This window comes from Sorex araneus, chromosome 3, assembly GCF_027595985.1.
Source record: "Sorex araneus isolate mSorAra2 chromosome 3, mSorAra2.pri, whole genome shotgun sequence".
In the NCBI taxonomy this organism is placed as follows: Eukaryota; Metazoa; Chordata; class Mammalia; order Eulipotyphla; family Soricidae; genus Sorex; species Sorex araneus.
Window position 1 is genome coordinate 39,415,582 of NC_073304.1, and position 12,852 is coordinate 39,428,433.

A 12,852-nucleotide genomic window follows, 5' to 3' on the forward strand; every position below is an offset into this window, starting at 1 on the left:
AGTTATGGGCAATGAGAAAGCAGGAACAATCTACCGCCACTCTGAAGTAATGGTTAGGACACAATTAAAATGCTGAATTTTGAGCAACAGCAAGTGGACCCAATTGATGCACCACAATCCAAGAAACAGAGATGGTTTGATGTTTTTTTGTTTTGATTTTGGGTCTGAGTGAAGGAAAGGTAGAGAACTGCTAAGAGCAGCAGTCTCTAGCCCCAGGCCCTTCACCTCAACCCAGAGGGCAGTCTTCCATCTGTCAGTGCTGCAGGAAGGGTTGCTGATCCTGCACTGATCTCTCGCAGGCACATGGTGATGGTGTTGCCTCCCACGAATCTGATCTTCAAATTGCTGTCCACCCATTTGCACTAAAAATCCCTTTATAAAAGGCTCATATCTCCGTACTGTCATTATAATCTAAAGACTACATCTCTTCCACCCCATTCATCCATAAGCTTACGGTTAATATTCTATATGCTTAGTTAATTGGTGTTCAGCTCAGTTGGGTGGCCTGGTCCTCCAGGTAACTTAAAACACATTTCTGAAACTTCCTGTTTTTGTCTTCTCAGTGACCTATTTATGAGGTTTAGAGTAAGGTTTTCAAGTATTCTTCCTTTTGGAATTTTTATGATGAAAGTTTCTACCTCTGTACATTCCCTGATGTCATTCTATTCTTGGCCCTTTTCCATCAGAACTCCAAGATAAAGACATGGGAAAGGGGTGTAGGGGTGTGTGTGTGTGTGTGTGTGTGAGTGTGTGTGTGTGTGTGTGTGGAGGTGGGGGGCTGGGGGGGCCGATAAGTAGATAGTTGGGAAGCTTCGGAACTGTCGGCTTTAAATTTTTGTTATCTGGGTGCTGGGGGTGGCCTCTTTTGTCTCGAGTTTAGTATCCGAACCTTAAGGCCACACAATTAATATTCCCGCTGGAATCGTAGAAACTCTCTTGGAGAGAAACTGGCCGTCCAGTGTCCGGGCCACAGTAGGTAATTTCCCGCCCAGGAGCAAAGCCTGAAAAGAATGTCGGTGTTTCCCTTCAGGTATAGGTGCCTGGGGGTCAGGGGTAGAGGGAAAGGCAAGGGGTGGAGTGGAAGGCGGGTGATCGACAGGGATAGAAACGGCGTCTCCTCCTCCCCCTGAATGCGAAATAGCCAATGAGGTAGCGCGGCCGGGCCGGCCGGGCCGCCAGTGCCATATAGTATGCAGCGACCCGAGGAGTCACGTTGGGGGAACGGCAGAAAGCAGCTATCCTTTTACACTACTTTGCTCTAGCAGCTATCTTAATGGTGACTGCGTGGCCGGGGGGAAACCTGATCGGCCAGATCCAGCCGAAACCCGGAGGGAGGGAGTGGGCTTTCCGGAGGGGGGGAGGGGGGAGGGAGACGAAGAAGGAGGAGTAAGAGAGGGGGAAAAGAAAGAGGAAAAAGAGTGCGAGGGAGTGAGGGAGGGAGGAAAATAAACAACAAAAAATGTCCTCTTCCTCCCCCACCGGGCAGATTGCAAGTGCGGCGGACATCAAGCAGGAGAATGGGATGGAAAGCGCCTCGGAAGGGCAGGAGGCGCCACGAGAAGTGGTGGGGGGCGCGGCGGCGAGGCTGAGCCCCTCGGCTCCAGCCCCTTTCCCCCTGGAGCCGGGGGACGCCGCGGACGCCGCCGCCAGGGTGAGCGGCGAGGAGAGGGCAGTGGCGGCGGCCGGAGCGGCGGATCAGGTACAACTCCACTCGGAACTTCTGGGCAGGCACCACCACGCCGCGGCCGCCGCCGCCGCCGCCGCCGCCGCCGCCTCGCAGACCCCCCTGGCCTTCTCGCCCGACCACGTCGCCTGTGTGTGCGAGGCGCTGCAGCAGGGGGGCAACCTGGACCGCCTGGCCCGGTTCCTGTGGTCCCTGCCCCAGAGCGACCTGCTACGTGGCAACGAGAGCCTGCTGAAGGCGCGGGCGCTGGTGGCCTTCCACCAGGGCATCTACCCCGAGCTCTACAGCATCCTCGAGAGCCACAGCTTCGAGTCGGCCAACCACCCTCTGCTGCAGCAGCTCTGGTACAAGGCGCGCTACACCGAGGCCGAGCGCGCCCGCGGCCGGCCGCTGGGCGCCGTGGACAAGTACCGGCTGCGCAGGAAATTCCCCCTGCCCCGCACCATCTGGGACGGCGAGGAGACGGTGTATTGTTTCAAGGAGAAGTCGCGCAACGCGCTCAAGGAGCTCTACAAGCAGAATCGCTACCCTTCGCCCGCCGAGAAGCGGCACCTGGCCAAGATCACCGGCCTCTCCCTCACCCAGGTCAGCAACTGGTTCAAGAACCGCCGGCAGCGCGATCGGAACCCCTCGGAGACCCAGTCGAAAAGGTGAGCGCCAACTTTCCTCCTCCTCCCCCTTCCTCCCCCCCCACCCCCTTTCCCAGCTTTCTTTTCCTCCAAGTGCTCGCAAACATGGCGCTTACCTTCCCCACCAGTCTGGTCCGGCTGCCCACCTCTCCCCGCCCCCCACTTCTCTCCCGGACCCGGCGAGGGGGGTGGGGGGAGGCGGCGGTGGCGAGGGGCGGGGGAACCTCCCTCCCTCCCCTCCCCCTCTTCCCCCCAGAAGTTTCTCGTCGCCCGCCTGGGTCTCAGTCCCCGCCCCCACCTCGGCTGGTCACTGCTGCCCGGTTTCCCACCCCGATCCCGCCCGCTTTGAAGTCGCCACTCTCCCCGGGCTTGTGGCGGGGCTGCGGGAGGGCGTGTAGGCGCCGGCGAAGCGGCTCTGGCCGCCGCCGCCGCCCGGAGCCCGCCGAGGTTGGCCCGCGCCGCCCGCCCGGGGGTCTCGGCACCCCGCACCCGCGAGCGCGTTCCGTGGCTGCCGAGGTTCGGCTTTCCCCTCCCCACCCCCCACCCGTCTCTCCGGGCCGGTGCTGGAGGAGATCGCCGTGTGGGCCGGGCTGGGGGCTGGGGGGGGAGGGCCGGTGAGGGACTTGGCGACGCAAAAAAATAAATAAATAAATAAGCGTTTGGGGGACGTCGAGGTTTTTACATGACAGAGTTAATCATTCACCCGGCCCGCTCCGTTTCCCTTCGCGGCCGCGGCAACGTGGGGTGTAGGGACGGCTCGACTCGGCAGTGTTTTGAAACCTGATTCTGAACTCTTTCGGATCGGGTTTCAGCGCCTGCCCGGGCAGCGGGGCTGCGGGGATGCTCGCCTCGGGCCCTGCCCGGGACGGTGGTCGCGGGTGGCGGCGGCGACGCGGCCGGAGGCGGAGTCCGCGGGGACCCAGTCTGCGCTGGCCCTCCAGGGCGCCGGCCGCCGCGCGTTGGAACTTTTTGACTGGCAGGACCCCCCCCCTCCACTCCCCACTCCACCCCCTCCCCTCCACTCCCCTTCCCAGTTGGTAGAAAATGCCGGTTTCCCATCTTTTGAGCTTGTCCTCTGGAGGCGAACACCTGGTGTGTCTGTTGTGGGGACAAGTTAAAGTAAGGTGAAGGTCGCCTGGAAAGAAACGGTGTCCGCCGCCCCGCCCGGGCGGGACAGAAGGACTCCAAAAGCCTCTCCAAAAGGGTTTGCTCGGGGAAGAAGGCATCTAGGAACCACCAAGGAGCCCGCCCGAGCCTGGCGGAGGTGATCACCCTGCATTCCAGGGCCCGCCTCGGCCCGCCCCTGCCGCTCGCCCCCTGCGCCCCTGCGGGGGCCCCGAGAGGCGGCGAGGGAGGTCCTGTGCCTGCCCCTGTGCCTGCCCAGCCCCGCCGCTAACCAAAGCAAAATGCGCCCCCCAGACTTGCGGGAAAGCGTGCGTGCGGCTCCCGCCACCTGCCCGGGTTGCCTACGAGAGGCCAGGCCGGGGATCCCGTCGGCGGGCGCGCCCCAACGGGGCTGGGGACAGTGGACGGGGAGAGAGCACGTTAGTCGCGCAGGCCAGCTGCCCCACTGCCTCCACTCTCTCGGGGCCACCTTTATCCCCCCCACCCCCCATCTACGCCACACCCCCGGCCCAGTTGCCTGGTTTGGGCCCCTCACGCGATCTGCCTCAACCCCCCTCACCCCCCACCCCGCACCCCTAGTGAGTCACCCTCAGACAGCGAAGGCAGGCGGCGAAGGCGAAGGCGGCGCAACCTCAGCTCGTAAATCAAAGCGCTTTTTGCACTCCTGGCCCTGTAGCCTCCAACCCTCCAGGCCAGCAGCAGCATAAAAGCAAACTGACCGCCCGGAGACTGCGGGGATACTGGATCCTCTGCAGGACCAGGTCCCGCCTGGTCCACGAAGTGTCTAACTCACTATGGTGCCCTTCCCTTCTCCACCCACCCGGACTCTGACCAAATGGGAACCTCACACCCTAGGCCTTCCCCGGATTAGGTGTTTCTCCCCACCGGGGGAATCCAGCCCCAGAAGGAAGGAAGGACCTGAGGCTGGGGAAGGGAGTCTGACAGTTCCCTGGCCCTGAATGACCACATCCTTTCCCTCCCACCTCACCAGGGCACTGGATGGTGTTAAATAGGCCCTTATGGCTTCCTTTGGATTGAAAGGCGACTGCACATTACTGTTCTTGGGGTTGAAAGTGCCTTTCCTACAACAAGGACAGCCACTTTGTTGAGAGAGTAGAAGTTTGGGAGCAGGTGAGAAAATGATCCCTTGCTAACTAACTGGCAGCAGAACCCAACACTTTCCCCATCTCTTGCTCCTTTGGCAATTCCACCCACTTCCAAAAGCACACTAATCAGAATTGGTTTGAGGGGAGGGGAAGACTTTCCTAAACTGGAAAGACTGATAGCCTTGTTTAATGAGTTTTTTCCCTGTGGTAGAAGGTAGCAGTAAGGAGTTACACTCTAGTGCCCTTCCCCTCCATAATTTCATAGTTCTCCTGTAAACTACTCTGTCTTCCAGATCTATGGACTTGCCCTGAATGTATTAGTAAAAATGATTGCGATGTGAAAGTATATATTCCCAGATTCTCAGTCCGGTCAGAATCGGGCTTAAACAGGACTGAAAGACACCCTGCTGTGCTTTCCTTAAAAACTGCCTTTAATGAGTTTAGAGGCTGGTTCTCCAAACAAATGGCCCTGTGGAGAATGTCATCTGCTGACCTTCTGAATGTCTTGTTTCCCCCCTCCAGTGAGTCAGATGGCAATCCCAGCACTGAAGATGAATCCAGCAAGGGGCATGAGGATTTGTCTCCTCATCCTCTCTCCAGTCCATCTGACGGTGTCACCAACCTCAGCCTTTCCAGTCACATGGAGCCAGTGTATATGCAGCAAATTGGAAATGCTAAGATTTCATTAAGCTCTTCCGGAGTTTTGTTGAACGGAAGCTTGGTACCTGCAAGTACTTCACCGGTCTTCCTTAATGGTAATTCTTTCATTCAGGGACCCAGTGGAGTTATACTTAATGGATTAAATGTGGGAAACACACAGACAGTGTCACTGAACCCACCAAAAATGGCATCAAATATTGTGAGCAATGGTATATCCATGACTGACATTCTGGGGTCTACCTCCCAGGATGTGAAGGAATTCAAAGTCCTCCAGAATTCTTCACCTAACTCGGCAGTCACCTCCTCCTACAACCCAAGTGCCCCTGTCTCATTCCCAGGGCTGATACCCAGCACAGAGGTGAAGAGAGAAGGCATTCAAACAGTGGCCTCCCAGGATGGAGGCTCTGTGGTAACTTTTACTACACCAGTGCAAATTAACCAATACGGCATTGTCCAGATCCCCAATTCCGGAGCAAATGGCCAGTTCCTTAACGGGAGCCTTGGATTCTCTCCACTGCAGCTGCCTCCTGTTTCAGTGTCAGCTTCACAAGGTAAAAGTTTCCCTTGCTACCACAATGCACCAGTGACTATTTTAGTCAGTTGCTGCACATGACGCTTTTGGTAAGAGCTATAGATTGATGTCACTGGTCAGGTACCTTATTGACTGCCACAGCTGCAGAATAGCTGTGAATTCTTTGTCCTCTGCAGCACCATGTAATATCCAGCCTGCTTGAGTCCCTGTACCATGGGGATGAGCTTTTATTTTCCTAACAACTGAATGGAAAAATACAGTTTGTAGCAAGTCTTGCCAGTTCTACAATTATAGAAATATGAGAAGTCAGTTGGTGCTTACAGAATAACCCATTGCTTGACATTTTAAGATTAAAAATTAATAATATGGCTGAGAACACAAAAAATTGGTCGAGCAGTTGGTAGAGTGTATGCACTTCACCTCAGCATTATTATTTGACCAAAAATAATATTTTGGAAGATAAAGCTAAACTTGTATTCCATTGTATTATTTAACAGACTTAAAGGAAGTATCAGAAAAGAAATCGGATCTATATTGCTCTATACCTATATCGTGTGAAAACAAACCTAAGCATTATCTTGCATGCTTATATCTTTATTAAAGGCAATATAATAGAGTAAGAACTCATCTGGCATTCAGGGAACCTGAAACTGATATGCCAGTTCCTCACTACTTTAAACAAGTCTGGATTGTGCTGTCATTTTCTCTATATAGAAACAGGAATGGCTAGAATGGCAGTCAAGGGTGCAGAGCCCCTTGAATTCGGGAGTGGGAGATCTTAGTGCAGGCTTGTCCAGCCTATTTGAAAGGTTAGGTTTTCATAGAAGCAAAATAAATCATTGTTTGCCTTAAAGGTAATATTCTGCAAATTTTTTATCTTGTAAAAAACGAGCCATTGATTCACAACTCATTTCTGAAACTGGTCTGTTTCTGCTAATGTGAAGCCTTAAGAGAAAGGTTGTTAGGAAGAGAATTCCGTTCTTTGTATTTGTGATTTTGTTTTGTTGTTGTTGTTGTTTTGTTTTGTTTTGTTTTAGGTAAAATGGTAGTACACCACAACAGTCTCGCAGCGTACTATTAATGTCTTTATTGTTCCAGGTTACTGAGAGAATTAAGCCAAGTCACTATACAGCATAAGACAAAAAATATGCAAACCACAGGGAAAGCCAGAATGCTTAGTTTTATAGAAATTTAACTCCTTTTCTCTCATCAGGAGAATTTTCAAGCAGTAGTTGATGTTTCTCTAAAGATAAACAAAAGCAAAAAACATACTGTGTATACTGAGAGAGAAGCAGAAATCCTTTTTGTATGTAATTTTAAAAAGTGCTACTTTAAGAAATCATTAGGAACTTGTCGCTAAAATTTTTAATGGAACACTTAATAGGAATTTAAGATAAGTAATTTCAGTTTAAGAGCTAAGATCAAATGATAAAGTCAATCCTTAGACTGGGTGAATTGAATGTGTAAATTTAACCAGATGGATTCAGGAAGCAATGTGCCTTTATAGTAATTGTGTATTGCATGTCTCTTTATAGTGTTTAGGTACTCAAAACAGAGTACCCTTCTCAAAACCCTTCTCAAAAACAGATACTGAGACCTTTATATTTTAAATGTTGGAGTACTGCTATTTATTCAGCCATTGATTAAACTGATTGAATTAGGCATGAACTCCACATTACTTTTCTTTTTGATTTTTTAAAATTGAATATCCATGAGATAGACCATTACAAAGCTGTTCATAATTGGATTTTAGCCATACAATGACCCAGCACCCATCCCTCCACCAGTGTACATTTCCCACCTCCAATGTCCCCTATTTACCTCCATTCTCCAACACCACACCCCACCCCACCCCCAGGCTTCCTCTCTGGGAGGCACTTTCCTTCTTTTCTTTTGTTTTTTTTTCTTTTTGGGTCACACCCGGCATTGCACAGGGGTTACTCTTGGCTCATGCACTCAGGAATTACTCCTGGCGGTGCTCTGGGGACCATACGGGATGCTGGGAATCAAACCTGGGTCAGTCATGTGCAAGGCAAACACCTTCTCCGCTGTGCTATCACTCCAGTCCCAGCACTTTCCTTCTTGATTGAGCCTTTTTTAAAAATGTTTTAACATGGGGCTGGAGTGATAGCACAGCGGGTAGGGCATTTGCCTTGCACGCGGCCAACCCGGGTTCGAATCCCAGCATCCCATATGGTCCCCTGAGCACCGCCAGGGGTAATTCCTGAGTGCATGAGCCAGGAATGACCCCTGTGCATTGCTGGGTGTGACCCAAAAAGAAAAAAAAATGTTTTAACAACATAGTTGGAAAAGCAGAATATGTACATCATTTACTCACTTCAATATTCAATATCTGGAATAAAAGTTTCTCTTATCATTATAAAGTTATAATTTGAATCTAAATCATCTTTTCAATTAGAAATATTTTTACGATTTAGAAATTTTTAGTTTATAGTTTGATTACTTTTTGTTTGTTTTTGTTTTGGGGGCCACATTTCATTGTGCTTAGAGACTTCTTCACTCTGCTCTGGGGTCACTCCTGGTGGTGTTCAGGAACCATTTGTGGTACTGGGGACCTAACTGAGGTTGGCCACTTGCAAGGCACACGTTTAACCTCTATACTTTCTCCCTGGCCCCAAATTTAAGCTTCAAAGTCAAATTATAGATCACATCTGTGCACATCTGTGTTCCCCTTTCATTAATATATATTTTCCCTTTAAAAAAAATTTTTTAATTGAATCACCATGAGATATACCATTTAAATGAACAGTTAAAGCTGTCTGTTCATGACTGAGTTTCAGTCATACAATGTTCCAACACCCATCCCTTCACCACAGTACATTTCCCACCACCAATGTCCCCAGTTTCTCTCCCACACCCCACCCCACAATATATGTTACAATTTCTACACATGGAGAAATGTTGTTTATGTTCTCTAATAGCTGGGGGAAATGTCAGCTTTTATAGCTTTATCTAAAAATAATCTTTTAAAAGTTCAAATACAGTGCTTTTATTTCTCTTCTTTTCATTGCTTTTTTTTTTTGGGTGCTGGGAATCAAAAAATAGAACTAGGACTTCATACATATTCTCCACCATTGAACTACATGCCCACCTGGTTTTCATTTAAAAATATTGCCTTGTTTAAAAATACTTGAGTGGGTTGGAGTGATAGTTCACTGGGTAAGGCACTTGCCTTGCACGCTATTGACCTGGGGAACCCAGCATTCCATATAGTTCCCCCTGCACCACCAAGGAATAATTCCTGAGTGCAGGGCCAGGAGTAACCCTTGAGAATGTTACTCCCAGTACATCCCAGGAATGTATACCCAGTATACATCCCAGGTATGGCCCCAAAACAAGAAAACTTGAAAGACATAGCAGTCTATATCATTTATTAATTTATATAGGTGGTATTATAATCACAGTTATGATCATTAAGAAGGGAAAGTTTCAATGAATTACCTTTAACAATGGGTAAAGTTTAACAAATAGTAACATTTACAAAATTAACAGTGGATCTGAATTATTCTGATAATTCTTCCCCAAATATATTTTCCTTCAATAGGAAGATGATTGGTATTGGTTATTTCACTGTGCCTATGTAAAGACAAATTAAATTTGAGATTCTGATTCATCTGTTGTCTTGAGTTAACCTCATTTGAGCTTCTCAGCTTTTGACTCAACTTCTGGTCTCTGCAGATCATTATAGAGGTCATTGAGAGTCTCAAAAGATATAAACTTTAAGAGAAGCACTAGCTCTGATATGGGGTGGGGGTATTGTTGAACCACACCCGACAGTGCTTGAGGGTCACTTTCTGTGCTGGGGGACTGTGTCATCTGCTGACCTGAATGTCTTGTTTCCCCTCTCTATATCCAAAGCAAGTGCCTTTATCCCAGTACTTTCTCTTTGGCCCCAATGTTTCTTTTTAAAAAGCACATTTTATTATTTCTTTCTTTCTCTACAACAATGAACAGTCAGAACTGGTACAACGTGAAGAAAAACAAAACTATTAAATAAATTGTTGACTTGACATTACTTCAGTTTGGTGAAAGTTTGAAGCTTGTTCTTACAAGTGTATATGGTTATATAAGCCCCAGGGTAACTTATTTTATGTGGTATTGTCTACATTTCTATTTATATTTTACATCTGCTACTGAACTTGTCCTTAAACAAAGTCACTGGGGCCTAAGAGAGTGCAGCAGGTCAGGTGTTTGCCTTGATCCCTGGCACTGCATAACTTCTGCCAAAGTTGTGACACAAAAACAAGTCATTTTGCATTTATGCATTGTATAACTATCAGCTAGCAATAGTTATCAACTGATTAAGAGGTATCAAACCAGGGGCTGAGCGATAGTACAGCGGGTAGGGCGTTTGCCTTGCACGTAGCCAACCCGGGTTCGAACCCCAGCATCCCATATGGCCCCTGAGTACTGCCAGGAGTAATTTCTGAGTGCAAAGCCGGATATGACCCAAAAGCAATAGAGAGAGAGAGAGAGAGAGAGAGAGAGAGAGAGAGAGATAAATCAGCAGTAGTAATCTGGAAACGTGGCTGGAATTATTAAATCTTGTAGAATAAGGTTTCATACTTATTTTCTAAACCCGTTTATTTTTTTTCTTTTGTTTCTTTTTTGTTTTTGTTTTTTGATTGTTTAAAAGTACACCGTTCTAGGATTCACTGATTCAAAGTCTCAGAAGCAGAACCTGAGACTCTAGTTTTAAGTGCTCAAAGTAATTCTATTGAACTTGAAGGAAAATCATGTGTTTAGAAATAGTTTTTTTCTTTATCATTTCCGTGAATGACACTGTGTGCTTTTTTTTTTTTAAGGTAACATTTCAGTAAATTCAAGCACTTCTGATGGCAGCACATTTACAAGTGAGTCCGCCACGGTTCAGCAAGGAAAGGTTTTCTTAAGCTCACTTGCTCCCAGTGCAGTGGTATATACTGTTCCTAATTCAGGCCAGACTATAGGATCTGTTAAACAGGAGTGCTTGGAAAGGAGCCTGGTGTTTTCTCAGTTGATGCCTGTCAATCAGAATGCACAAGTAAATGCAAACCTACCCTCTGAAAATATCTCAGCGAGTGGCCTTCATCCACTGGCCTCCTCATTAGTAAACGTATCCCCAACTCACAACTTCCCCCTGACTCCCCCAACCCTATTAAATCCTACGGAGCTAAACCCTGACATTGCTGATAGCCAACCAATGTCTACACCTGTGGCAAGCAAATCTACTGTGACCTCTGTCAGCAACGCTAACTATGCAACTCTTCAGAACTGCCCGCTTATTACTGGTCAAGATCTGTTGTCAGTCCCTATGACTCAGGCTGCCCTTGGGGAAATAGTTCCTACAGCGGAAGACCAGGTGGGTCACCCTTCCCCCACGGTTCACCAGGACTTTGTCAGAGAACATCGCTTGGTTCTGCAATCAGTTGCTAACATAAAAGATAATTTCTTAACAAATTCTGAAAGCAAAGCAACAGACAACTTAATGATGCTGGACTCAAAATCCAAGTATGTCCTAGAGGGCATGGTTGAGACTGTCTGTGAAGATCTAGAAACAGACAAAAAAGAACTTGCCAAGCTCCAGACTGTTCAGTTGGATGAAGATATGCAAGACTTATGAACTTTATTTCTCTTTTCTTCCTGGCATCAAGGGATAAATGTTTTCATGAAGCCCAGAGGACATAAAGCGTTTTCCAGTTTAAAGAGAAACATTAGTTTTGCAAGTAGATGCATTCAAGAGACTCTGGATTGATCTGCAATTGAAGATCACAAATATACGGGAATAGAACTGCATTACTACAACCTTTTATTCACATTTGTTCTCTTAACTAGATGGAAACAAATGAATGAGATGAAATATATTAAGTCAAAGTGTATAATATAACTGACAATAGAATTCTAAGGTCAAATGGAACATGATAAATGATTTCTTAAATTAAAAAATAGATACACCTAATGTAGCAAATTATATGTCATTACAGAGCTCTCTAGAAACAATACAGTTTTTGTTTACTTTTTACTCCATGGGCATTGACAAGGTTAAGAAATATAAATGGTACTCCACCTATTCTAAGTTAATTTTTTTTTTCGAGTATGTGCTTTTCTGTTTTTCAGCATTTTTGTGAAAGTCTTGTTTGTCTGTACAAATTTCCAAATGTGATTGCTAATAGTTCAGTGTGGCTGAAAAAGTTTGCAACTCCACTAAAAACTCTGAAATATCAATATTCATTATGGGTGTAAATATACTAGTCCTACAAGCAAGGATTTCAATAATTACAGTGAATTTTTATTTATGCTGTATATGTTTCTCATACTTCAGATACTATGAACTAAAAAGAAAAATGTTTTCTTACTGTTTAATTTATTTTTATTGTTTGAACAGGAAGTTTTCCAACAAGGTGTCCAGTTCCAATGAAGTTTTCATTTTTGTAGGATTTTAAAAGTAATGATTTTTATCAGGAGTCTATTGTCAATATTAACACTGAAATAGGAACTTTATTGGAATTTGGTACTTTTTTTTTGCATCCGTGTTCTTAGTTAGCAACTCTGATTCATTTAAATATGTTTTCTATAGAATTCTATGTGCCTTTTTACCTTGTGGCCTTTTTATTCTTAAGGTATAGAGTGTCAACAGAAGCACTGATGGCTCTTTTCTACTTATCTAACAGGGTTAATTTCACCACAGAATTGCTTTAAATCTGAAGAACTTGAGTTCTCTTTTATGTATAATGTTATGATGCAATGGATGAACAATAATTATTGCCGATGTTTTCGTTACAGTGAAAATAACAGTTTTAAACCACCATGTAGAATCAATTCTGTAGGCTAGAATGCAACTATTTTAAAGAACGAATATGTAAATTCTATGGAGCAAAAGCCCATCCTCATAAGTCTAGTTCTAAATGTTTTAATTAGTTGTTACATTCTGACATAAGACTGTTGTTTGCACTATATTCTCATGTCTTTAAAGGTAAATCATTAGGGTTTCTCTTACGAAGCTTTTTTTTTTTAAATAGTATAATGAGCTGTGATTATAGTTTTTATTAGGCCTCTGGACACAGGTATAATAATTCAGATAGATTTGTGTAGTGAAATCTCTGGTCTCTGAAAAGC

At 46.5% G+C, this 12,852-nt stretch overlaps 1 protein-coding gene across 1 annotated transcript; it reads left to right on the top strand.

Moving 5' to 3' along the window:
- Positions 1-1,428: 1,428 nt before the first annotated feature.
- SIX4 (SIX homeobox 4) lies at positions 1,429-11,985 on the top strand. The gene is made up of 3 exons (XM_055133172.1): positions 1,429-2,334; positions 5,067-5,755; positions 10,563-11,985. Exons 1-3 carry the CDS (start codon positions 1,460-1,462, stop codon positions 11,357-11,359), a joined length of 2,361 nt encoding a protein of 786 aa, XP_054989147.1. The 5' UTR covers positions 1,429-1,459; the 3' UTR covers positions 11,360-11,985.
- The last annotated feature ends 867 nt before the right edge of the window (positions 11,986-12,852 follow it).

Excerpts from the sequence above, each read along its gene's own strand:
- SIX4 (XM_055133172.1), top strand. The coding sequence starts at position 1,460 with ATGTCCTCTTCCTCCCCCACCGGGCAGATTGCAAGTGCGGCGGACATC. Across the intron at positions 2,335-5,066 it reads TCGGAGACCCAGTCGAAAAG|TGAGTCAGATGGCAATCCCA; the intron begins GTGAGCGCCAAC and ends TCCCCCCTCCAG. Across the intron at positions 5,756-10,562 it reads TTCAGTGTCAGCTTCACAAG|GTAACATTTCAGTAAATTCA; the intron begins GTAAAAGTTTCC and ends TTTTTTTTTAAG.